The sequence below is a fragment of the Loxodonta africana genome, chromosome 26, assembly GCF_030014295.1.
Source record: "Loxodonta africana isolate mLoxAfr1 chromosome 26, mLoxAfr1.hap2, whole genome shotgun sequence".
NCBI lineage: Eukaryota > Metazoa > Chordata > Mammalia > Proboscidea > Elephantidae > Loxodonta > Loxodonta africana.
The window spans coordinates 18,691,879-18,715,446 of record NC_087367.1 but is presented as its reverse complement, the minus strand read 5'-3'; the positions used below and the strand labels follow the sequence as shown (position 1 = coordinate 18,715,446).

Here is a 23,568-nt window from a genome sequence, read left to right as displayed (position 1 = left end):
AATTTGAGGAGGCCAAGGTGGTTAGAATCCACCAGGGTAAGGCGGAGAGAGCTGAAGAGAGAACAAGCCCCAGAGATCTGCAGAGGGTTCCCCTGTAATTTTCAGCTGAGAACTGATAATCATGTGTGCATGAGCAAATTATCCAAGGCTGGGAAAAGAACCACAAGAAAGGAGGAGGGGAAAAAGAAAAAAAAATCCTGGATCAAACACAGGGTTGGAAATGGTTCATGTTCCCATCAGCCAGAATGGAAGGAACTCTTGACACTGGGCATCAAGCAGAGTACTCAGGTTAATGCCTCAGTAATGGGGCCAAAAATAGTCCTAGACTAAAGGTTGTTCTGGTTCATCCTAACAAAACTTAAAAGCAAGCCTTGAAAGAATCAGCCTGTTCCATGTAATTAAACTATATCCTAGAACAAAGCTCAAAAATATTTAAAGAATACAAAAAAAAAAAAAAAAACTCCACTACCCAACAGTGTAAAATTCAGTTTATGGCATCCATTGAAAAATAACTAGGCATATAGAAAACCAAAACCAATCCATTGTCAAGTTGATTCCGACTCATAGTAACCCTATAGGACAGAGAAGAACTGCCTCATAGGATTTCCAAGGCTGTAATCTTTACAGAAGCAGACTACCACATGTTTCTCCCATGGAGTGGCTGGTGGGTTCAAACCTCCCACCTCTCAGCAACTGAGCGCTTAACCACTGTGCTACCAGGGCTCCTTAGGCATACAGAGAGTCAGGAAAATATGACATATAATGAGGAGAAAAATCAATCATAGAAACAGATCTAGAATTGATAACTGATGGTAGTAGACAAGTACATTTTCCTACATTGGATATCTATTGCTGCATTAAAAATAACCCCAAAATTTAGTGCCTTAAAACAACAAACTTTTATTATCTCATAATTTCTGGGAGCAGCTTAGCTGGGTGGTTCTAAGAGTCTCCATGAGGTTTCAGTCAAACTATCAGCTGGGACTGTAGCCATCTGAAGACTTAACTAGGGCTAAGAGACACCAGCCTCCCTCACATGGATGTTAACAAGAGGCCTCAGTTCCTCACTATATTAATGTCTTCATATGACTGCTCAAGACTGGGCAGGTGCCTTCCCCCAGAGCAAGAGATCTAAGAGGGAGAGAGAGAGTGACCAAGATAGAGACTGTATTTTTTTTTTTTTATAACCTAATGTCAGAAGTGACATGCCATCGTTTCTGCCATATTCTAGTCACACAAACCATCTCTGTGCAATATGGGAGGGGATCATCCAAGGATCTGAATAGCAGGAGGTGGGACTCATTGGAGTCCATCTTAGAGACTGACTGTGTTCAAGAAGGTAGTGGAAAGCATGAACGTGTTAAGGAGAATAATGGAAGATATAAAAAAAGACCCACATTGAATTTCTAGAGATGAAAAATACAATAGCTAAAATGAAAAATACACTGGAAGAGATTAATAGCAGAGAGGACACCACAGAAGGAAAGATTAGTGAACTCGAACACATAGCAATAAAAACTACGTAAAATGAAACCAAGAGTGAAAAAAATTGGAAAACATACAGTGAGCTGTGGGACATCTTTAAACAGCCTAATATGTGTGCAGTTGAAGTCCCACAAAAAGGAGCATGCAACAGAAAAAAATGTTTTTAAAAAATGACAAAATTTTCTAAATTTAATAAAATTTATAAATCCTCAAATCCAAGAAACTGAATGAATCCCAACCAGAAAAAAAAAAAAAAAATGGAAAGTACACTAAGACACATCATAATCAAATTGTTTAAGACAATGATAAAGTCTTAAATGCAGACAGAGGGGGGAAAAATAGCACACAGAGAAACAACAGAGTTCTCCTCAGAAATGATGCAAGCCAAAAAACAGTGGAATAACATCTTTAAAGAACTGAGAGAAAATTTGTCGACCTGGAATTCTGTATCTTTCTAAAACAAACATGAAATAAAGGTCTCTTCCAAACATACAAAAGCTGAAATAATTAATCACCAGCAGACCAGCATTATAAGAAATATTTAAGGAAGTCCTTCAGGCAGGAAAAAAAAAAAAGAAAAATTCCAGGCGGAAATCTGAATCCACACAAAGGAATGAAGATCAGTGGAAACAGAAAAAATGTGGGTGAATAGACAAGAATTTTCTTTATTATTTAAATCTCTCTGAAAATAATTGACTATTTAAAGCAAAAATGGCAGCAGTGTATTATGGGGTTTATAATATGTGTAAAAGTAAAATATATGACAATAGCACAAATGCTGGGAGAGGGCAAATGGAAGTATACTGCTGTTGTGAAGTGGTATAATATTCCTGAAAGGTAGACTGTGATAAGATTAAAATGTATACTATAAACCCTGAAGCAAACACTTAACAAGAGATACAGCTAATAGGTCGATAAAGGACATAAAATTGAATAACAAAAAATACTCAAGTAATAAAAAAGAAGGCAGAAAATAATGAAAGGAGGAAAAAGAATATATGGGACAAATATAAACAAATAGCAAGATGGATTTATATTCTACTGTATTAATAAAAAAAAATAGTCACATTAAATATAAATGGCCTAAACACCTCAATTAAAAGGCAGAGATTATCAGATTATATAAAAAAGCAATATCCAACTATACGCTGTCACAAGTCATAGGTTTTTTTTTCCACCAGTTGTTCTAAAGAAGAGAGATTGATGTAGTATAGTGGCCTGCTCAAAAGAACTTAATATATTTATTTCACTCCCAGATGAATTTGAATGTCAATAATAAGCCCAATATATTTAATGCATTAAACAGGAATTTTGAAATTGTATAATCAGCACACAGATATTTTAAAGAATTCCTAGAAAAGTATATGGAGATTGAAACTGCTTCCCATGCTTCCAGGCGGGGCCACCCCAAAATGCCTCAGGCAGGAGTAGCTCCTCTAGTCACAAACGTAACAAATTTTTGCAGTTTTATTACAGTGAGCTGGAAAAACGAGCAATGTTAAGTATTAATATCCTACTTTTAAAAATATCTAGGGAAAATTATGCTATAGCATTTTCCTAGTAACCTATTCAAAAATTTAACCTCTTTGGGGGGGAAAAAAACCATTTCCTCTTTAAATTAATTATATAATTATGTCTTCTTTAAATTAGTTAGGTTACTGTTTCCCAAAATATTTTCCTGGTAAACTAGTTCTTCAAGATGCTAATTGGTATTACTAGGAAAAAACAAAAGTAAGAGTGGGTTGTAGTCAAATGAGTTTAGAAAAATCTGAGTTAAACAAATGAAACAGGTATTTGCTGTGCTTTTTTTGGGAGGAGGGTTACACCTGCAAGATTTCTCAGACCCTATAATATGTTAATATGCATTTTAAAAAACTCCAAGATTTTCCCATAACTATTTGATGATGGAAATCTTTTTTTTCACTGAGCATTTCAGGTAATGCTTTAGACAGTGATGTTTTAGATTAGAGTAAATTTATTTTGATTATATTCGGTTTTCAGCAGAGATGAAGACTACCTACTCTATAACAATCAGAGCTCTGGTGGCATAGTGGTTAAGAGCTTGACTGCTAACCAAAAGATCAGCAGTTCAAATCCACCAGCTGCACCTTGGAAACCCTGTGGGGCAGTTCTGCTCTGTCCTGTAGGGCACTGTGAGTTGGAATGGACTCGACGGCACATAACAACAACAACACGATAATTAAAGCCAACCTTGGTGTTTATGAACACTTCTTAACCTTTCTATGTTGTTAAGTGCCCTCGAGTTGATTCCAACTCATAGTGGTCCTGTGTACAACAGAACGAAACACTGCCTAGTCCTGTGCCATCTTCACAATCCTTGCTATGCTTGAGCCCATTGTTGCAGTCACCGTGTCTGTCCTTTTCACTGAGGGTCTTCTCCTTTGCTGACACTCTACCCTACCGAGCATGATGTCCTTCTCCAGGGACAGATCCCTCCTGATAACATGTCCAAAATATGTGAGATGTAGTCTCCCCATCCTTGCCTCTAAGGAGCATTCTGGTGCTTGGTTCTTCTTCCAAGACAGATTTGTTCATTCTTTGGCAGTCCACTAGTTCACTGAATATTCTTCACCAACACCACAACTCAAAGTTGTCAGTTCTTCTTCTGTCTTTATTATTCATCATCCAGCTTTCACATGCATATGAGGCAATTGAAAACACCATGGCTTGGGTCAGGCGCACCTTAGTCTTCAAGATGACATCGTTGCTTTTCAACACTTTAAAGAAGACTTTTGCAGCAGATTTGCCCAATGTAATGCATCTTTTGATTTCTTGACTGCTGCTTCCATGGGTGTTGATTTGTGGATCCAAGTAAAATGAAATCCATGACAACTTCAATCTTTTCTCTGTTTATCATGATATTGCTTATTGGTCCAGTTGTGAGGATTTTTGTTTTTTATATAGCTATTATATTCGATCTAATTTTAAACTCATTTATTCATTAAAAGTTTACTGTGAAAAAAATTTACTGTGGACACACTATGTCGCTCTACGCTATGCGGTGAATACAAAGATAAAGTAGATAGTCTGTGCCTTTATAAAGTTTATAGTCTAGTGGGAGAGAGATCATTAATATTCTGTGTGCCCTTAAATGGAAACCCTGGTGGCATAGTGGTTGAGAGTTTGGCTGCTAACCAAAAGGTTGGCAGTTGGAATCCACCATGCTCTCCTTGGAAACTCTATGGGGCAGTTCTGCTCTGTCCTATAGGGTCTCTATGAGTTGGAATCAACTCTATGGCACCAGGTTTGGTTTGGGTTTGGTTTGGTGCCCTTAAATGAATGCATAGTCTGTTGTTGGGTGGTGTGTTCTATAAATGTCAATTAGGTCAAGTTAGTTGATAGTGTTGTTGAAGTTGTCTATATCCTTACTAATTTTCGGTCTACTTCTTCTAGCAGTTATTGAAAGAGGAGCATTGAAATCTCTGGCTATAATTGTGAATTTGTGTATTTCTTCTTATAATTCAGTTTTTGCTCCATGTACTTTGAAGCTCTGTTATTAGATAAATAAATGCTTAGGATTGTTAGGTCATCTGGATGAACTGACCTCTTTATCATTATAAAACAACCCTCTTAATCCCTGGTAAAACACCTTGCTCTAAACTCTTTTGATATGAATGTAGCCATTCCAGGTCTTTTTTGTTCAGTGTTGTCATAACATATCTTTTTTTCTTCCTTTTACTAAAAAGTGAAGAGAATCAGTATAATTCATGCAGAATAAATCTAATCATTTCTTACCTTGAATATATCTTTCTTTTTTGTTTAATTAGACCTGCCAGCTTTTTATAAATGCAGCAGTTGACTCCCCTGCGATTGACTACCACATTTCTCTAGCCCAGAGTGCTTTACAGATCTGTTTGACACATCCTGAGTTACAGAATGAAATTTGCTGTCAGCTCATTAAACAGACAAGACGAAGACAGCCACAGAATCAACCAGGACCATTGCAGGTATATATCGATACATATAAATGCAGTTTAAAATGATGTTTTTCCCCCCCTGATTGTAAGAATGATACACATTCAATGTAGGCATTTGGAAAATAGAAAAAGTGTGAAAAGGAAAAACAGCTGTTAATATTTCGATGTATATCCTTTTGATTTATTTATATGTTTATATATAAAAGTATATACGTGTCTGTATGCACAGTCATCCTTTTTCATACTACTGGAGTTACAGTGTGTACACTACTTTTTTAAAATATACAGCATTAGCATTTTTTCTATATTAAACATTCTTCAAAACACTAATGGTCACATTAATGTCAGTTATTAAAATTTTAGTTTTTTCCAGTTATTTCTCTTAAGATAAATACCACTGCATTAGATATCTTTGAACCTAAATTTTTGTGTACACATCCAGTTAATTCCTTTGAATTCATTTCTAGAATTTCCCTATATCTTCACCAGCTGTGAGAGATCGTTCACCAATTTAAAACTAATTGCTATAGGTGCCGTTTTCCGTAGATAGAGCTCTATTTCCAGGTGCTTTTTAGTCATTTTTGTTTACTCTTTAATGAATGCTTACTTATATCCTTGCTTATTGACTCTTTGCTAACCACAGGATAAAACAGAAATTCCTTACCTTAGTGTGCAGGGCCCTCAGGAGTGGATCCAGGTTTTGTGGAATTTAGAACTTATACAACTTGGAGAACACTCTTTAAGAAAAAGAATACAAAAATATCTTACTTTTGAAAATTTAAAAACAAAAACAACAGATGATTAAGGTTACCACAATTGATAAGACCCTCTCCAGGTCCTTGGAAGGGGCTCGTGCAAGCTAGGGGCCCGAAGCTTCATTTGTATCATGGGCCCTTCATCATCTGGCTCAGTGGCGTCATCTTTCTCCACTCCATTTTATGTATCCTGCATCTAGCATACAGTAAAGAATAAGCTCTTCATCCTTCAAACGTGCCTGCCTTTGCATTATCCTCACCTTTGTACCTAGTGTTATTCCTGTTACTTGGACTCCCCTCCTTCCTTCCCACCTCTAGACTTTACAGTACAGCCTAAGCAACACCTCTCCTATGAATTCTTCCCTGACTTCTACAGCAATTAGTCATTCCCTCCATTTAGTTATGCTAAAAAAAAAAAAAAAAAAACATTAACCGTGTGGTATTATAAATAACTGTTTAAATATATAACATCTCCCACCCACCTATAAGCTTCTCAAGGGCAGGACTAGTACCATTTCCCCCTCCTTTTTTATATAACATTTTAAAAAATTACTGAAGTTATACTTCTTAATGAATAAAAAATGAAGATAAATATAGGGGAAGTCCGTACAACTTCACCAAGGCAAAGCCATAGTAGCTTCCTAGACACATCCAAACACCTTGAGGAACCGAGTTACTGGGTCTGACGGCTGGGAACCATGGTCTTGGGGGACACCTAGGTCAATTGTTATAACATAGTTCATAAAGAAATGTTCTACATCCTACTTTGGTGAGTAGTGCCTGGAATCTTAAAAACTTGTGAGTGGCCATTTAAGATGCATCTATTGGTTCCATCACATCCAGAGCAAAGGAGAATGAAGAAAGACACAAGGAAATTTTCAGTCCAAAGGACCGATGGACTATATGAACCACAGCCTCCACCAACCTGAGCCCAAAAGAACTAGATGGTGCCCAGCTACCACCCCGACTGCTCTGACAGGGATCACAGTAGAGGGTTCTGGACAGAGTGGGAAAAAACTGTACAACAAAATTCAAATGCACGCAAAGAAGACCAGGCTTACTGGTATGACAGAGACTGGAGGGACCCTCAAGATTATGGGCCCCAGATACCCTGCTAACTCAGAACTGAAGCCACTCCCTAAGTACACCTTTCAGCCAAAGATGAGACAGGCTTATAAAACAAACAGTAACACTCGTGAGAAACATCCTTCCTTAGTTCAGTGAAATATGCGAAACCGAATGGGCATCACCTGCCCAAAGAAGGCAGGAAGGGACAGGAAACCTAGACAAATGGATACTGGGAACCCGGAATTTAAAGGGAAAGGGAGAGAGTGCTGACACATTGTGGAGATTGCAACCAATGTCACGAAACAATTCGTGTATAAATTTTTGAATGAGAAACTAATTTTCACTATAAACTTTCAACTAAAACACAATAAAATTAAAAAAGAAAAAAAGAAGGCAGGAACAAAGGAATGCTAAGCGTGTAGAACCACAGCCGCAGCTAAACAGTGGAGAGTGCAGCTCACCCGCTTATTTCCACCAGCTCAGGACAGGGATGCTGCCGTCAGCACTGTTCTAGTGGCTGTCGCTGCGGCTACTGCCACCAAAATGAATTTTCTGCTTACCCTTTCTTTGCATCAGTCACTCCAGATTCAGGTCTCAGGCTGGTTTAGGCAACTGGACAAGTAGGTCTGGGTGTGCGTGTGAGAAAGAGGTGCTGCAAAAGCACACTTCTGGACATTTCAGCTACCATCCCACGGGGAGCAAAGGTTCGTACCTTGGGGGAGTCCCCACACAAAAGCAAGGTTTTAGATGCTGGATAGCGTAAGAAGAACGTGGAATCTAAAAAAAAAAAAAAAAGCCACCACCATGAAAACTGGTAATATAGACATTTTTATAATTTTAAATAATACTTTGATTACATAAATAAAACATGTTCATTGCAAAGTATTTAGAAAAAGCATAAAAACAAAATAATAATCTCATATAATACCATCAAAGATAACTACAGTCAACATTTTGATGTAGTTAAAGCATAATATGTGAAACAAAGAAAAAAAAAACAATATAAAATTATACCCTCAGGTAACTAAGGATATGTGCAAACACTTGGCTTCCTTCATTCAGGTGTTCTTATAAAAACGAAAAATTGAGGGTAACTTAACATCCAAAGAAAGGAGGCTGTGATTGATCCCATATTGTAGTGAGTCCATGTGATGGCCAAGTCTACAGCCATGAAAGCTGACAGCGTGGACTTAGAATGATCAGTGTGGAAATATGAGAACAATTTTGGTTGCCAAATGATATATTCAGCGTGATCCCAAACTTCTATTTGTTTTTAAATTAATATATGATTTTTTTTTATGATATTAAGGATTAGCAGTGACTAATTTTGAGCAGTAGATTTACAAGGGATTTTGCTCTTGTTCGTATCTTGTCTTTTTAAATAAAGTATGCATAATTTGTGCAATGAGAAAAGATGAAGGGAAAACTGTGCTTTCAGTTTGATCATGACTATGTAAAATAAAACTTAACTATTTTATACCATATGCTATAATATATGGTATGTATTTTTTATATATATATATGATTATACTATATGATATATACATATACTATATGGACTAGTCCCTGGAGAAGAACATCAGGGTCAGTGAAAAAGAGGAAGACCTTCAACAAGATGGTTTGAAATAGTGGCTGCAGCAATGAGCTCAAACGTGTCAATGATTGTGAGGATGGCACAGGACCAGGCAGTGATTTCGTTCTGTTGTACACAGGGTCGCTATGAGTTGGAACTGAACTCAATGACACCTAACAACATATTACTTATAAAATACAATTATATAATTCATTTGTATAGAATATAATTGTGTTTTATTTTACAGATATTTATATAATATACACACATGTATGTATATAAACAACTGCAAGGTATTATATGAATTATAATGTTATTATTACGCATACAACTTCTTTGGATCATGAATGTAAAACTCATGGGATTTTTTTCATTTTTTTCCTTCTACTTTGGGTATTTTTCTGATTTTCTGAACTGGATGAACATTAAATAATTTTATAGAATCTCGTTTTATTTTTGTAAAAAGCGATACATATATGTGTGTTACTTCTGTGTTTATTGTTTGAAGGAATTGTCCCCCAGGAAATACTGTGTTTTGTTCACTGCTGTTTCTCTAGCTCCTGACAGAAGGTTTGGCACAGATTAGACGCTTGATAAATATTTGCTGACTGCCTAACCATTGAATGTGAGAGGAAAAGGTCTAGAATGAAAAACACCCAAATATTTCGGTGTGTTACCTTTGGAAAGTGGAATGGGGAGGTGGGCAGGTTTTCTTTTTACTTTATAGTAAGTAATATACTAAAGTCTTTTTTTTTCCACATGAACATTTTTTATTTGGGGAAAAAACAAAAGTAATAAAATTAAAAAAATAAAAATAGAAAGCAGAATACAGGACAAAGGAAGAATAAAAGTCTGATGGCGCAGTGGTTAAAGAGATTGGCTGGTAACCGAGAGGTTGGTGGTTCAAAAGCACCAGCTTCTCCGCAGGAGAAGGATGTGGCAGCCTGCTTCCGTAGAGATTTACAGCCTTGGAAACTGGGGGATCGCTATGACTCTCTGGCAGTGGGTTTGAGTTTGGTTGTTCTATAATCCTGCTACCTGAAGATAACCTGTATTATTAATGTTTTGTGTTTGCCCTTTATGTATGTGTGTGTGTGTGTGTGTGTGTGTGTGTGTGTGTGGGTAGGTGGGTGGTTTTTTTTTTAGGTATATGACTTTTAAACTCTGAAAATCTGCCTTTCTCAAAGGTGTTACTTACTATATTTCATTAAGTAAATACGTAAATGAGCAAAATAGGAACAATATCCCTGTCTCTGAGTGTGCTGTCAAAGAGGATGGCCATATCCATGTTTTTGAAATCTCCATATAGGTAACTGTATACAACCAGACAGATCATGGATCTGACCAAATGTGGAGTTTTTAATGTACTGTAAATGCTCTGAACAGATAATGTATACGTGGAAGAAGGAAAAACAAAATGGGGTTAAGAGAGACTGCTGTCAGCGCGTTGCTCACACAACCTCACACTCACTCACACCCATTCTGACTTGAATCTCTGACGGGCACATGGTGTCTAACGTATGGTGTTTCTCCTTGTCCAGGGCTGGCAGCTCTTGGCTCTCTGTGTTGGGCTCTTCCTTCCCCATCACCCTTTCCTGTGGCTCCTGAGGCTCCACCTGAAAAGGAACGCAGATTCCAGGTGTGCGAAAACTAGCCAGCTGATCCCTTTGTCACCTCTGAAAGTCTACAATAAATCATAAGTATTTAATAGCCTGCCAGGTACCTTTTCAGAAGAATGTGAAACCAATTTGGTACTGGAAGCCTTTGGTAGTCATTTATGTGGAGCTTGGAAAATACTTCCTTTGTTATGTTAAATCTCTTAGGGAAGATTACAGCAAAAGCTGGAAAAGCTGACAAAGAATATTTTTAAGTGAAAAGTCTACGTTTTGAGTATGAATGACTTAGCGTTAGTGGCTATTCATTCACTGAAAGCAACTATTTTGTTTCCTTAGTTTCCCCTATTACTGTTTTTCTCCATATTGAATTCTTTTATGTGGAAGACTTCCTTGTGGTCTTGCTTCCTGTTTTAATTGCATATATTTGAATTACTTCAGCCTTTTTACTCCTTTGGGGAAGAAAAAACCATGTAAAATCCACTTAGACACAGGCTGCCTTAATCGGGACCCAGGACACCCAGCTAGGGCTTATTAGCATCGTTTGTCCATCTAGAGGTGCACGTAAGATTGCTTAAATAGACTGGATCTAAAACAAACACACACAGTGAAGGAAGCAAACAGACAACAACAACAGTAACAAAAAACTCAGCTGGGAAGCAGTAGAAAAACATCCTCCGGTTAGTTCCTAATGTATTTTGGGGACTCTGTGATCAAGGTCACATGATTTCAGTCGCATTCACTGAGGAGCCCTAGACAAAGGATGACATTGGAATACAAATATATTTAGAGGTGTTGTCAAGCTGCTTTTATAAACAGAATAGCAATTATATATCAAATGAGAGCAAATCAGATCTCTTTCCAACTTTTACATGGATTTCCTATGGTGGTTTTGTTTAATGCTGACTGTTTTTTTTAAGAGGTGAATGTTTTATAGGGTAAAAAAGGAAAATGTATTTTTATTTTTGTTTGAAGATATTTCCTTACCTCCTCTAGTAGTCGAGCACTATCCTCCATGTTCTTCAAAAGTGAACTCTGCTGCCATCACAGATTTCTTATGTGATCCTATATTATTACTTAAACAATTATTTACTTTATATTTATAATACAATTACTATTTCTGTTTTTTTTAATGATTGATAATTTTACCTTCAGTTTGTGATAAACGTAGTACAATAAAGATGAAAACTGCCTTCATGGGGAAGTTCGATTGAGTTGGTTGCAATAGTAAAAAAATTGGAATTTGACTGAGACTGGAAGAACTAGATGGTGCTCGGCTACCACCAATAACTGCCCTGACAAGGAATACAACAGAGAATCCCTGATGGAGCAGAAGAAAGGTGGAATGCAGACCTCAAATTCTAGTAAAAAGTCCAGACATAATGGTCTGACTGACACTAGAGGGACCCCAGAGGTCATGGCCCCTGGATTCTCGGTTAGCCCCAAACTAAAACCATTCCCAAAGCCAACTCTTCAGACAAAGATTAGACTGGACTGTAAGACATAAAATGATGCTGGTGAGGAGTGTGCTTCTTAGCTCAAGCACACCCATGAGACTATGTGGGCAGCTCTTGTCTGGAGGTGAGATGAGACAGCAGAGGGGGACAGGAGCTGGCTGAATGGACATGGGAAATACAGGGTGGAGAGAAGGAGTGTACTGTCACATTGTAGGGAGAGCAATTAGGGTCATATAACAATGTATGTATAAGTGTTTGTATGAGAAACTGACTTGAATTGTAAACTTTCACTTAAAGCACAATTTAAAAAAACTGGAATTTGAGGAATTTGAGAATAGTTATAGCAGTTTCAAAAAGAAAAATTATTGTCAAAATTAGCATAATGAATGTGTAATAATGTACATCAAGGAAAGCTTTCTCAGTGGTTTATGTATGTTAGGTTATCTTACTAAATTTATTCTTAGGTTTTAGCCTAAGTTTTGTATTATAGGACAGAATTTGGAAAATACGCCATTTACTGCCAGCGATGTGTAGAGAGAACGCAACAAAATGGAGATCGAGAGGCAAGACCCTCAAGAATGGAAATTCTTTCAACCCTTCTTCGAAATCCTTATCATCATTCTTTGCCCTTCAGTATCCCAGTGCACTTCATGAATGGAATATATCAGGTAAGTTAGACTTTTTAACAGTTGAGCTTTCTGCTGCTAACCGAAAGGTCAGCAGTTCAAACTCACCAGCCGTTGCACAGGAGAAAGGTGTGGCAGTCTGCTTCTGTAAGGGTTACAGCCTAGGAAACCTTATGGGGCAGTTCTGCCCCTTCACATGGGGTGGCTAGGAGTCAGAATTGACTTGATGGCACCTGATAACACCACCACCCTAATGAAAAAACGCTTAGCCTAGAATCTTATGTCTATCCTCTGTGGGATAGAGAAGTGAGCCTGTCTACCTACCTTTGTCAGTAGCTGGCAGTGATAAATGTGCACAGATATTAAATCTTCTGTCAAAACATCCAGAAACCCTGGTTTGTAGTGGTTAAGTACTATGGCTGCTAACCATAAAGGTCAACAGTTCAAATCCACCAGGCACTCCCTGGAAACTCTATGGGGCAGTTCTACTCTGTCCTGTAGGGCTGATTATACTATGTTTTGTATCAAAACATCTGAGTTTTGAAACAGTTTTGCTAAAAAGGATTCACACCCAAACCAAATCCGTATTGTAGCAAATAAGAGAGGGGTCTCATTGCCAGTATAATTCAGTTGGAGAAAAACAAACACTTTGGTTGAGCCTTTCCTCCACCAGTGTTCCTGTTTAGTAAGAAAATGATTACTGACATTGCGTGTGGACAGTTTAGTCTCTTTTAAAGTCTCCTAATCTCAGGAATTATCTGGGATAACTCCCCCTAGCCCTTCCAACTCCCGATGCTTGGTTATTATTTGAAGCAAATGTGTTCCAAAGCTAGCAATTAATCTTTGTAGGCATACATCTTTTACCGTAGAATTCAGATACCTAACTGCCTATTAAAGAAACAAATATTAAATGTATAAAAATGTCCATTTGTTTAAATGCATTTCTTATTTGTTTTCTTTCATTTGCTGGAAGATTACATACTGTGCTAGAGTTCTTGGTTTTCTTTTAATGGGTAGGCACGGTATCTCCGCCAGATGTTTATAGCTGTCAGGTGATCTTTTTAGTTTGAATTCATGTCTGTTGGCTGAAGCTGAGCTTTCTGAATTTTGCGTCAAGCTAAATACTGCAGTGACATTGTTCATTTTCTTCAGTGGAGCTTTGAAAACAAAGTTAAAGCACCTACATAAATATATGTTGTCATTAATCATGCATCAGCTTTGTCCTGTTCCCTCCCTGAAGTATAAGTTTGAAACTTACATACCGTTTATTAAAAGAAGCGCCTTGTTATTTCTGTTTAGGTAGTTGGATTTGATGCATCCACCACAGTGGAAGAATTTTTGAATACTCTGAACCAGGACACAGGAATGAGGAAGCCAGCACTGTCTGGATTTGCTTTGTTCACAGATGATCCCTCTGGCAGGGATTTAGAGCACTGTCTTCAAGGAAACATCAAGGTAAAACCAAGGCCTTTTAAGGAAGCAAATCCGGCAAACGGCAAAGAAGCTTAACTATTTGAAAGAAGTTAGTTTAGTTCAGGAATTATCCAAAAAATTTAAGCCACCTAATCTTCACAATAAAAAACAAACAAGCAACTGCAGGGCTTTGGTGAAACCATAAAAAAAAAAAAAAAACTAAATAGGCAATCTGCATACGTAATATACCCCTGTTATAGAGAGAAAGAGGAGTAATAATAGCAATAATACCCTAAGTATTAGGGTATGAGGTGGAGGTCTGGAAGCTGTAACAGAATGGCCTTGCATTTTATTTACGCATTTAGCAATGTTTATTGAACTGTTTACTGTGTCCCAGGGGATGGCCCGAACCTTCGGGGAAATACAAGGAAGAATCAGAAATGGTCCCTGCCATTGTAAATTTATAATCTAGATGCCTTATACACTGATAACCTTCAGACAGAGCTGAAAGTGATAAACCTTCTGAGAGTACAGTGAAAGATCCAAAGAGGGAAAGACTAGGGTCAACATGGGGAATTAGGGAAGACCTGAACGGGACTCGGTACAATGAGTAGAAAATGGATCTGTAGAAATAAAAGATTCCAGACTTAAGGAAATCATCAGCGAAGATAGGAAATAGGAGAATGCTTTTTGATGTCATCCTTTCTCCAGGTCATGTTAAAATAATTTCAGTAAAGTTTTCATCTAGAGATGGCATAATTAGAAGTAAAGAATTATAGAACCACAAGGAGATTTTGGGAGCTTCTAGGTGATGCAAACAGTTAATGTGCTTTGCTGCTAACTGAAAGGTTAGTGGTTTGAGTCCACCCAGGGGTACCTCGGAAGAAAGGCCTGGTAATCTACTTCTGAAAAATCAGCCATTGAAAACCCTGTGGAGCAGAATTCTACTCTGATACGCATGCAGTCACCAGGAGTCAGAATTAACTCAGTGGCAACTGATAAGGGGCCACAGAGAAACCATCCACTTAACTTTACAAATGAAGAAACTGAGGTCCCCAAAAAACTCCAGAGAGGGAAATTATTTACTCCCAATCACACAGCTAGAACTGGGTCTGGACCATTTCCTTATCTGATGTGGTCCTGGATCGCTCTTTGGAATAAGTGCCTTGTTACAGGGTGAAGGCGTTTCTGTGATTTGAAGATTAAAGAATTTGAGAGGCATAGAAGAAGAACCAGATTTATAAATAATATCTCACAGGTTAGAATATATAAAACACCAGTACTTTAACTCCTAAGGCCTATCTCCAATTGCAGTTTAAGCTGCCAGGGCTCCCTGGGGTTCCACAGAACGCTGTTGAAAACTGATGATAGTTCCTTAGGAGTGCTGGCTAGTAGATAGGGTATTTCTCGCCCATTTCTTTAGCTGCTGGTTGAGAAATCTTGATAAATTAATCTCCTTTCTCCTCAGCTCCAGGCATAGCCTGTACAGCTCAACATGGCTTAATGTAAATGTTTGAGACTGGCATTCTGAGCACACTGCTGTTAATGTTTAGTCAACAACATAAGCTTGCAGTTTTGGTTGAATTGAGCTGAGTAAATATTAGGGACTGTGGTGAATAACTGCCTTACCACGTGTTTTTTTTTATGTGTAAAGCTGTGAATAATCAGTATAAAAATACTAATTTGGTTCCTAAAGAAGTTTTATTCTTTCCCAATGAAAGAATCTTAAGATTATATTCCAGATTTCTTTGGAATGACTTCAGTTATTCTGATCTTTATAAACTCAGAAGGTAAAGTGGCCTTTTCAGTGACCAAATCATGAAAAAATTTCTGGAATCTCCTTGTTTGCAGGCAGTCCTGCATTAAGATCCCTTTTTGAGTAAAAAAATTCATGGCCACAGCCCAAAGTTAACGTGTGTCCGAAAGGGTAAGTGGACCGAAGAGCAATTTATAATTAAATCCTAAACTCAGAGTGGCACAGAAGCTGACAACAAAAGGCTTCAGTATGTTTGGTTTGATCAGATTAAACTGCACATTTTCAGGCCATCTACAGGCACACTTGTCTTTTTTTTTTTTTAATGCTGATTTTAAGAGTACTGTAAGTCTCAATTTTCCACTTCCCTTCTAGATTTGTGACATTATTTCTAAATGGGAACAGGCTTCCAAAGAACAGCAGCCTGGCAAGTGTGAAGGCACAAGAACTGTCCGTCTGACTTATAAAAGCAGGTGTGTAATACATCCCCAGATGCAAAATACACGTATACGGTTAAGTTCACATCAGGAACCTACAATTTCGTTTCCTTCTGGGTAGCCTTGAAAGTTATAATATTTATTTCTGTCTTTATTTCTTTATAAATGATATCCCTGTTTCTTTAGGAAGAAATTCACACCAGATTTTGTTTCTAATTCTTGTCTCTTAATGTTGTTATATTTTACGAAAATATGAGTTTGGACAAAGATTAGAAAAAACTCTAGAAAAAAAATAACTGTTACCTTTTTTGGGGGGGGGTGGTAGTTGATAAAAGGGTGAATTTTTCGCTTTCAACATTTCCTTTAACACCATTACTGCATTTTTCAGAAAGATTGAATACTCGAATATCCTACTGCCCATCTGTTGTAAGAAAAAATAGCTGTTTACCCAGGTCTGTTGAAAGAGATATATTCATATCCCTTCGTTCTCGTTCATGTTTTCCCTCCCTCATCAATCCTTCTCTCTCTTTCTTCAAATATTTGTTGACCTTTAACGATAAGCCAGATACTGAGCTAGATACTCTGGGTAAAATGGGAATAAAAACAGACACAGTTCCTGACCTTGTGGAACGTACAGGCTAGTGGGGAACATGGTTGCTAATCATATCATCACGCTAATGAATCTGTAGTTACAGGTTGAGTTCTCTGAGGGAAGAGAGTGTGGTTCTGTGAAGGCACTTAACAAGAACCCTGGCCTAGACTGGAGACATCCGGGAGGCTCGTTTGAGGAAGGAGCTCTGGTGGCCCAGTGGTTAAGAATTCGGCTGCTAACCAAAAGGTTGGCAGTTCGAATCCATCAGCGGCTGGTTGGAAACCCTATGAGGCAGTTCTACTCTGTCCTATAGGGCTGCTATGAGTCAGAATGAACTCGACGGCAATGGGTTTGGTTTCTTTGTTTGGTTTTTATTTGAGGAAACGATTCTTGAGCCAACCCCTGAGGTCTGAAGGTTTGGGAGAGGGAGTGTCAAAAGGGGTAGAACAGGATATTCAAAGGTCTATAGAGGGAGATTGTGCATCTTGTTTGAGGAATTGAGAAAAGGCTAGTGGGGCTGAAGCACATGCCTTCTCAACAAATAAAATTTAAGTACACTTTGGGGTGTGGTCAGAAGCCAGATTTTTTTTTTCTTTCTTTCTTTTTTAAAAAATATTTTCTTTTCTTCTATGTATTAATAGGAAGTGGTGCTTCATAGACACTGTTAACGTATTAACTGCGAAAAGAAAAAAAAAGATAACTTTGCTGGTTTTATTTGGATCTTATACCCCATAAAATGTAATATTGACATCTTTTGGAGCTCACTTCCAGAAGATGTTTGTTTCATAGATTTAAAACTGGAATGTAAGAAGTGTAGGCACTATTTACCATAAAGAATGTAATAGGCTTTGATCCAGTTCAGTATTTCTTTTTCCAGAAATGGTCTTGGGGAACATCTAGCTTGATTGGCATAACATAGTTTATAAAGAAAATGCTCTACATTCCACTTTGGTGAGTAGTGTCTGGGGTCTTAAAAGCTTGTGAGCGGCCATCTCAGTTACTCCACTGGTCTCACAACTTCTGGAGCAGGGAATAATGAAGAAAACTGAGGATACAAGGGAAGATTAGTCCAAAGGACTAATGGACCACATCTACCACAGCCTCCACCAGACTGAATTCAGTACAACTAGATGGTTCCCGGCTACCACCACTGATTGTTCTGACAGGGATCAAAATAGAGAGTCCCGGACAGAGCTGGAGAGAAATGTAGAACGAAATTCTAACTCACAAAAAAAGACCATACTTACTGGTCTGACAGAGACTGGAGACACCCTGAAAGTATGACCCCCGAACACCCTTTTAGCTCAGTAATAAAGTTACTTCTGAGGTTCACCTTTCAGCCAAAGATTAGACAGGCCCATGAAACAAAACGAGACTAAAGGGGCACACCAGCCCAGGGGCAAGGACTAGAAGACAAGAGGGACAGGAAAGCTGGTAATAGGGAACCCAAGGTCAAGAAGGAAGAGTGTTGACATGTCGTGGGGTTGTTAACCAGTGTCATAAAACAATACGCGTGCTGTTTAATAAGAAACTAGTTTGTTCTGTAAACCTTCATCTAAAGTACAATAAAAAAAAAAACAGAAAGAAATACCCGCATAAGTGGGCAAGAGTACATATTCCAGTATCTTCTTTGCCACATTTTGTATAACAATGAAACATTGGGGGGAAGCTTACATGTTTATTAATAATTACTGGTGGCACAGTGGTAAGTGCTACAGCTGCTAACCAAAAGATCAGCAGTTCAAATCCATCAGGTGCTCCTTGGAAACTCTATGGGGCAGTTCAACTGTGTGCTATAGGGTCACTATGAGTCGGGATCAACTCGACGGCAGTGGGTTTGGTTTGGTTTGGTTTGGTTAATAACGGAAACGGTTAAATAAATATGGTACATCCATATTGTGGACGCCCCCTCCCTTCTCATCCACGTAGCCACAGTGGCAGCCATCAGCCACCCATTGTCTGAACAGTCTCTGTTGACCTGTATAGAGAATGGTGGCTGTGAGCTGCTTTATTCAGGTGCTCATGTGCTGTAATGATTTGCCAGAAGTCTGAGGAACAAGAAGGTGACTATTAAGGTTTGATATTTAAAGTTTTAAAATCATACTTTCCTAGAGAAAAGCAGCACTGCTTAGGTAGTAGAAATCTAATGGGCCCTACTCCTGGAGGAACCTGTTTCCACTGATGGCAATCTTCATCTGTTGCTTTTTGGTGATTTGCAAGAACAGCAGGCTGGAAAATTTGTACTTTCCAGATGATTGTTTCAATTCTGTGATGGCTGGAACACTGATTCTTAAAGTATGTTTCCCTGGACCAACAGCATCAGGATCACATGAAATGTGTTAGACGTGTAAATTTTTAGGCCGCACTCCAGACCTACTGAATCAGAACCTCTGGGGGTGAGGCCTGGAAGTCTGTGTTTTAACAGCTGTCCAGGCTCGTGAGCCTCATTGCTACCCTGTCTTTTTAAAATCTTTTTAATAATATTTATTGTGTTTTCGGTTCCCGTTTAACAATTACTGCACAAGTTGTTCAATGACATTGGTTACATTTTTCACTATGTGTCAACATTCTCATTAATTCCGTTTTGGATGTTTCGTATCTAGGAATCTGGTTTCCCCGTCCACTTACCCTTTCTTCTTTGTTTTAGAGTAATCGTTGACTGTTCAGTCTCATATAGATGATTTTTTAGAGGTGTGCAGTACTCACTGGTAATATTCTTTATTTTATGAGCTTATCTTTATTTAGCTAAAAGGTGACCTCAGGGGATAGTTTGAGTTCAAAGTTTAGGGAGTATCTCAGGGCAATAGACTTGGGGAGTCCTCTAGTCTCAACTGATCGAGTAAGACTGGACTTTTTAAGAATTTGTGTTCTGTCCCAAATTTTTTTCCCTTTTTACCAGGATCCATCTATTGTGGCCCTGATGAGAACGGTCAGTAGTGGTAGCTGGGCACCATATAGTTGGTTTAGTCTCAGCTTCCCCTGACTTTTGATCTCACCTTTTGTGGGAGGGAGCCAGCTCCTGGACCTGACCCACCATATATCTTTATGTAGAAGAGGGCCAGGAATTCTCATCTGGTTTTGATAGAGCCAAATGGAATGACTTCCATGGTCTGACAGTACTCCTCATAACCCACACCTTATGAGTACTTAATATATACTAACTTTGATTATGATGTTATGGTCAGCACCAAAATTAAATGTGGGTGAAATGGAGAAAGACACAAATAAGAATAATGCTCCAAGTCCAGCAAATACCACTGGAAAGCACAGAGAGAGTTGCGAATAACACATGAAGACGATCGCCTTGTTTAAAAAAGCCTGACAGTATCTTTGACATCAGAAAAAAGAACTCGGCTGGAAAGCTTAATTTTTAACAGAAATCTGAAATGGCTGGATAGTCACAGCTGTGAGAAAGTGCTATGTTTCTCAATATGGTCGTGCTTTGCATATGAGTATGGACAGCTTAGACAACGAGCCCTGTCCAGTGACACGGATGAGAGAGGAACTGGCTGGATCTCTCATGCAGCCAAGGCCTTGACTTTATTTATCTGTCAAGTAGCACTGTAATTAGCAAAGCTAAAAGATCAACTCTCTTTATTATGGAATTTTTGAAGTTGTGGGGTTTTGATGGTTTAGATTCAGGAGTGAAAAATCTAATTAATAGGTTTTTAACTTAGTTGTTCTTGTACATAACCATTTGGAAACCAATGTTTAAATTCTGTTCATATTGAAGCTGCTTTCGTGTAATTTCATTTCTTACTGTGTATTTGATATTGTAAAAGTCAAGGCATGTTTTTAAGAAAACAAAGCTGGCAAATGCTCTTTCTTGAAGGAAACAACTCCACCCGCCCCCCCCCCCCATCTCCGTGTGATTAATGGTGTCACAGAGACAGGACAGCAGAGCAGTGAACAATATGGGCTCCGGAGGCAAGTGGCCTGGGTTAGAATCCTGACTCTCCCACTCACTGTGTGGCCTTGAGCAAGTCCCTCAGTGTCTCTGGGCCTCAAGTACCCGGTGTGACATGGAGGTGAAAAGAGTACCTCCCTCTAGGGTTGTCTGCAGGATTAAGTGTTGGAAAATGTAAAGTGCTTTGGTCGGAGTCTGCCACATCGTAAATGCTCCATAGATATTTGCCCTAACCATGAATATAACATTATATGTACAAGATGTTGCAGGAACATCAAGCAAGTCAGGAACGGCTTGCAGAGTGGTGACTTCTGAGCAGATGAGTAAAAGGTTGTAGCCAGAGAGGCAGGAAGAGCGCCGAGAAGCAGGGTCGCAATTGCGGTTCCAGTAGAGTGTGGTCACTAGACGGTGGTGCACAGAGGTGCAAAGGGGACATAAATGGAGACTAAAGCGGGCTGCTCCTTCAGTAAGTTTAAAATACGGTGAGAAGGGCAACAGTAGGAGGTAAACGCTCTGAGGAATGAAATGTGGAGCTAATCCAGGGCAAACAAAGAGGATTACCAAGCAGTGCTGAGAGCTCTGATGAATCTGGAAGCAATGTTTGAGTAGTGGCACTGGTCCACGAGCAATGTGATTTCTATCCCACAGTATTTTGCTTCCTGGATGTCAGGTGAGGGGCTGGGCATTTGGAAATGCACGTGGTTATCTAATCCAAGCGTTGCCTGCTGGGATGGAAGCCTGCATTCTCTGCTTCTGGCCTCTTTAGGATTTGGGAGCAGCTGGAAACTGGCCAGATTGTGAAAGCCTCATATCACATTCCCCTGGCGCCTTTCCTGTTGAAGCTCTGTGGTTTTGATTCTCTAACCCTTTGGTCGTTTTCGTGATTCTTCTTTAATTCCTCTCCAGATTCTCTCTAAATCCCTGTATAGTTGCAAGAGCTGTTTCATTAGGGGTTTGAGCCAATAATTTCTACATGGTGCGTTCCCTTAATAACGGGTTCAGGATTGTGTTTCCTTTTCTGCTTACAGTGCTTCCATTTCCCTTCCCAGTTTTAATCTTACTGGCACGTCAGGATTAATAGAAAATGCATTTTAGCTCTTCTTACCTTGTAGCCGTTTGTACAGCTGGGTTTCCCCTCCCCACTGTATTATTAATACAAACTCTTATTAAGAACCTTCCAGTAGTAGACATTTAGCTAAACCCTGGTGGATTACAGTTACTGTAGCTCCTAACATTAGGTAGGGAATACACACTCAGTACACAGATGCAGTACAGAACGTATATGTGTAAACGTGCTATAAAGGGAGGACTTTTGTGTTTTGAACTTTATTTTCTTTGTTTTTATATCCCTTGGCTGACATCGCCCAGCCGTGTTCTTCTACCAATTTAACAAACCCTCATTATTTGTCGTCATACAAAACCCAGAGATTATTTGTCGTCATACAGTCATAGATAAAAGTGGGGATTAGGATTGATTTTTTTTTTCCCACCTTTTAGGAAACCACTCTAAATGTCTGCCCAGTTCAGTGATCCTTAACCTGGGTGGGCAGGAAGAGTGATCAGACTCATGGAGGGAAGGAGCTTTTCAAAGTGCAGTCTCCAGGCTTCCCCAGAGATTCTGAACTGCTGCCCTGTCGCTCCTTGCTAAAAAAAAAAAAATCTAAACCGGTTACCGTCAAGTCGATTCCAACTCCTAGTAACCCTATGGGACAGAGTAGAACTGCCCCATGAGGTTTCCAAGGAGCAGCTGGTAGATTCAAGCTGCCAGTCTTTGGTTATCAGCCAAGGTCTTAACCAGTATGTCTCCAGGGCTCCACTTGTTGCTAGTTGAGATAATTTCTGAGGGAGGTATTCTAGCTGATGGGAATGTGACATCCCCTTCAAGGGTGTAGGAGAACAGGGCTGAAATCCACGGTTATAGCCAATGGATGCATACTTAATAGCTAAAATCAAAACCAAACCCATTGCCATGGAGTTGATTCCAACTTATGGTGACCCCATGTGCTTCAGAGTAGAACTGCTTCATAGGATTTTCTTGCCTGGAACCTTTATGGAAGCATATGGCCAGGTCTTTCTTGTAGTGCACCATTGGGTGGGTTCAAACAGCCAACCTTTAGGCTAGTCCAAAAGGAAACCAAACCAAACCCAGTGCCATCGAGTCGATTCCGACTCATAGTCAGGACAGAGTAAGACAGAGTAGAACTGCCCCATAGAGTTTCCAGAGAGCGCCTGGTAGATTCAAACTGCCAGCCCTTTGGTTAGCAGCCGTAACACTTAACCACTACACCACCAGGGTTTCCTTTAGTCTGGTAGCTGAGAGCAAACCCTTTGTGCCACCCATTGGCTTACCTAATAACTACCAGATGTAAATTGATCTTTTCTACCCACTGTGTTGTCATGACAATATTCAGGTAGGTCTGAGTGTCGCTTACCACCCCATTGTCACTGCATTCACAGCATTTATAGCACCCCCCCATCTGCAGCCTGAAGTGAGCACCCCAGAATCTCACATATAAATAAATGACACAGTGAATAAATAGAGAGGATCCCTGATTTGACGAAGACCTGCTAGGCAAACAAAAGCCATTTCATATTACAACGGGTCATAGTAATAACATATAAAATATTTTTCACTTCCTAAAGCTGCTTATCAGAATGTGGCAAGAAAGTCAAAACACATTTAAATGTGCAAATAATTAGGTTCTCAAACCCAACCCCCCTTATTTGATGTTGATTTTGGGTTGATTTTTGAATTGAAACCTTTTTCATTTCTTTACTCCCTGGTGTGTTCAAGCTGTTTGGGAAATGAAGGGTTGGCAGCATTCCTTACAAGAGTGAGCATATTTCACTTCTCTCGGTGTCTTTGGTCCTTCCTCAGTAACAGTTAAATGTTTGGTATTTCAAGGCATAAAAATAGCAGAACAGGGTTCTTCAGCTTCACGTACAGTTTT

The 23,568-nt window shown here is 39.0% G+C and overlaps 1 protein-coding gene across 1 annotated transcript in view; it reads left to right on the top strand.

Annotated features, from left to right (window-relative positions):
- The window catches only part of PLEKHH2 (pleckstrin homology, MyTH4 and FERM domain containing H2), a 148,311-nt gene that overhangs the window by 98,621 nt on the left and 26,122 nt on the right, over window positions 1-23,568 (top strand). The window contains exons 20-24 of the mRNA XM_003416099.4: window positions 5,274-5,453; window positions 10,361-10,458; window positions 12,380-12,557; window positions 13,815-13,970; window positions 16,057-16,154. Coding sequence (XP_003416147.1) covers window positions 5,274-5,453; window positions 10,361-10,458; window positions 12,380-12,557; window positions 13,815-13,970; window positions 16,057-16,154 — 710 coding nt within the window. The remainder of the gene's footprint in view (window positions 1-5,273; window positions 5,454-10,360; window positions 10,459-12,379; window positions 12,558-13,814; window positions 13,971-16,056; window positions 16,155-23,568) is intronic.